Here is a 1248-nt window from a genome sequence, read left to right on the forward strand (position 1 = left end):
ACGCAGGATCCCAGCTTCCCAGCTTCGTTTTCAGGCTTTCAGCACTAATGGCACTGGTTGGTTCAATTCTGGCCTGAGTGCTTTGTACTCCACTTCCTTTAGGTGGCTCTTGCTCTTTGGGTTTTGGTGTCTCACCAAGTTGTTGAATTTTTGAGTGCCAGGTGTCCCCCCGTGCCACCAGCTACCACTCGCCAATCCCTAAAATTGAGCACCTGAGGAGTTACCTGTGTCTCGTACACACCCTCGATGTCCGGAGCGGAGAGGTCCGCGTTGATCTCATTGATGTGCTCCTGGTACATGTCTTCAGGGACCGAGTATTCATACAGGTTGTAAACGACGTTTGAGCGGGGCAGGATCCTGTTCACCTGCCGAGGCAAGGGACACATCACGGTACAAGGCACCGCTGCCAGGAGCTGTGGCACCTCCTAAGGGCTGCGAGGAGCTGGGGCTGGAGCCAGCCCAGCTCGCAGTGCTCCTCTGCCCTACAGAAATGGGTGGGTGGTGCTCATGCATGTTACAAATTCCCACAACGGGGAATTGCTTTCTGGGCAGGCTGCGATTGGCAGGAGCACCAGGGACTGGATGAGGTACGTTCACGTAGCAGAGAGCGAGGTGCCACGTAACAGATGCTTGTAACACCTGCTTGCAGCAGAGGTGAAGCACCTTATCTCGAGGCGAGCGGCTGTTCTCCCTTCCAGAAGGGGCAGCTCCTCACCTTCCTGTAGGCTACTCCCTCCTCCGGCTTTGGGACGCGCTGGTTGACGTAGAAGACCCGGGGGATGCTCAGCTTGATGCAGTGCAGGTCGCTGCCGATCAGCGCCCACAGCCGGAAGAGCCCGGGCTGGCTGGTCTCGGCAATCTGCAGGGCACGGGGGCACAAGGGCAGCGTTAGCATTATCAGCGCTTAGGCCAGAGCCGTGGAGCACGTGGTGGATCTATATGGCCACTTGATGACCACAAAGAGAAGCAGGGGGCTCGGAGACATCACTCCCAGCACTGCAGCCCCCAGAGCTGCTCCTGTCCCAGGGCACCACAGAGGAAACCCGCTGAGCTGACCCCTGGTGTCAGCCAAGTCTCTGAGGTGCTGGTGCAGAGCATCTCACGCTCCTGCTTGCTGCGGGGCTGCCTGCAGCTCTGCAGCTCTTCCTGGGAGATCTAGTGGGTGACATGGGGCTGGGCTCAGATGGCCACGTGCAACAGGGACTTGTGAAGGTGCCTGGATGACACCTCTGTGTTTGTACCCTAGCT

The 1248-nt window shown here is 58.3% G+C and overlaps 1 protein-coding gene across 1 annotated transcript in view; it reads right to left on the bottom strand.

Annotated features, from left to right (window-relative positions):
* Positions 1-1248, bottom strand: part of POLE (polymerase (DNA directed), epsilon, catalytic subunit) — a gene marked incomplete at both ends in the record, with an annotated part of 23002 nt that overhangs the window by 2269 nt on the left and 19485 nt on the right. The window contains 2 exons of the mRNA XM_010136111.1: positions 225-365; positions 716-859. Coding sequence (XP_010134413.1) covers positions 225-365; positions 716-859 — 285 coding nt within the window. The remainder of the gene's footprint in view (positions 1-224; positions 366-715; positions 860-1248) is intronic.

Source organism: Buceros rhinoceros, unplaced genomic scaffold (assembly GCF_000710305.1).
Source record: "Buceros rhinoceros silvestris isolate BGI_N320 unplaced genomic scaffold, ASM71030v1 scaffold28035, whole genome shotgun sequence".
Taxonomy (NCBI): domain Eukaryota; kingdom Metazoa; phylum Chordata; class Aves; order Bucerotiformes; family Bucerotidae; genus Buceros; species Buceros rhinoceros.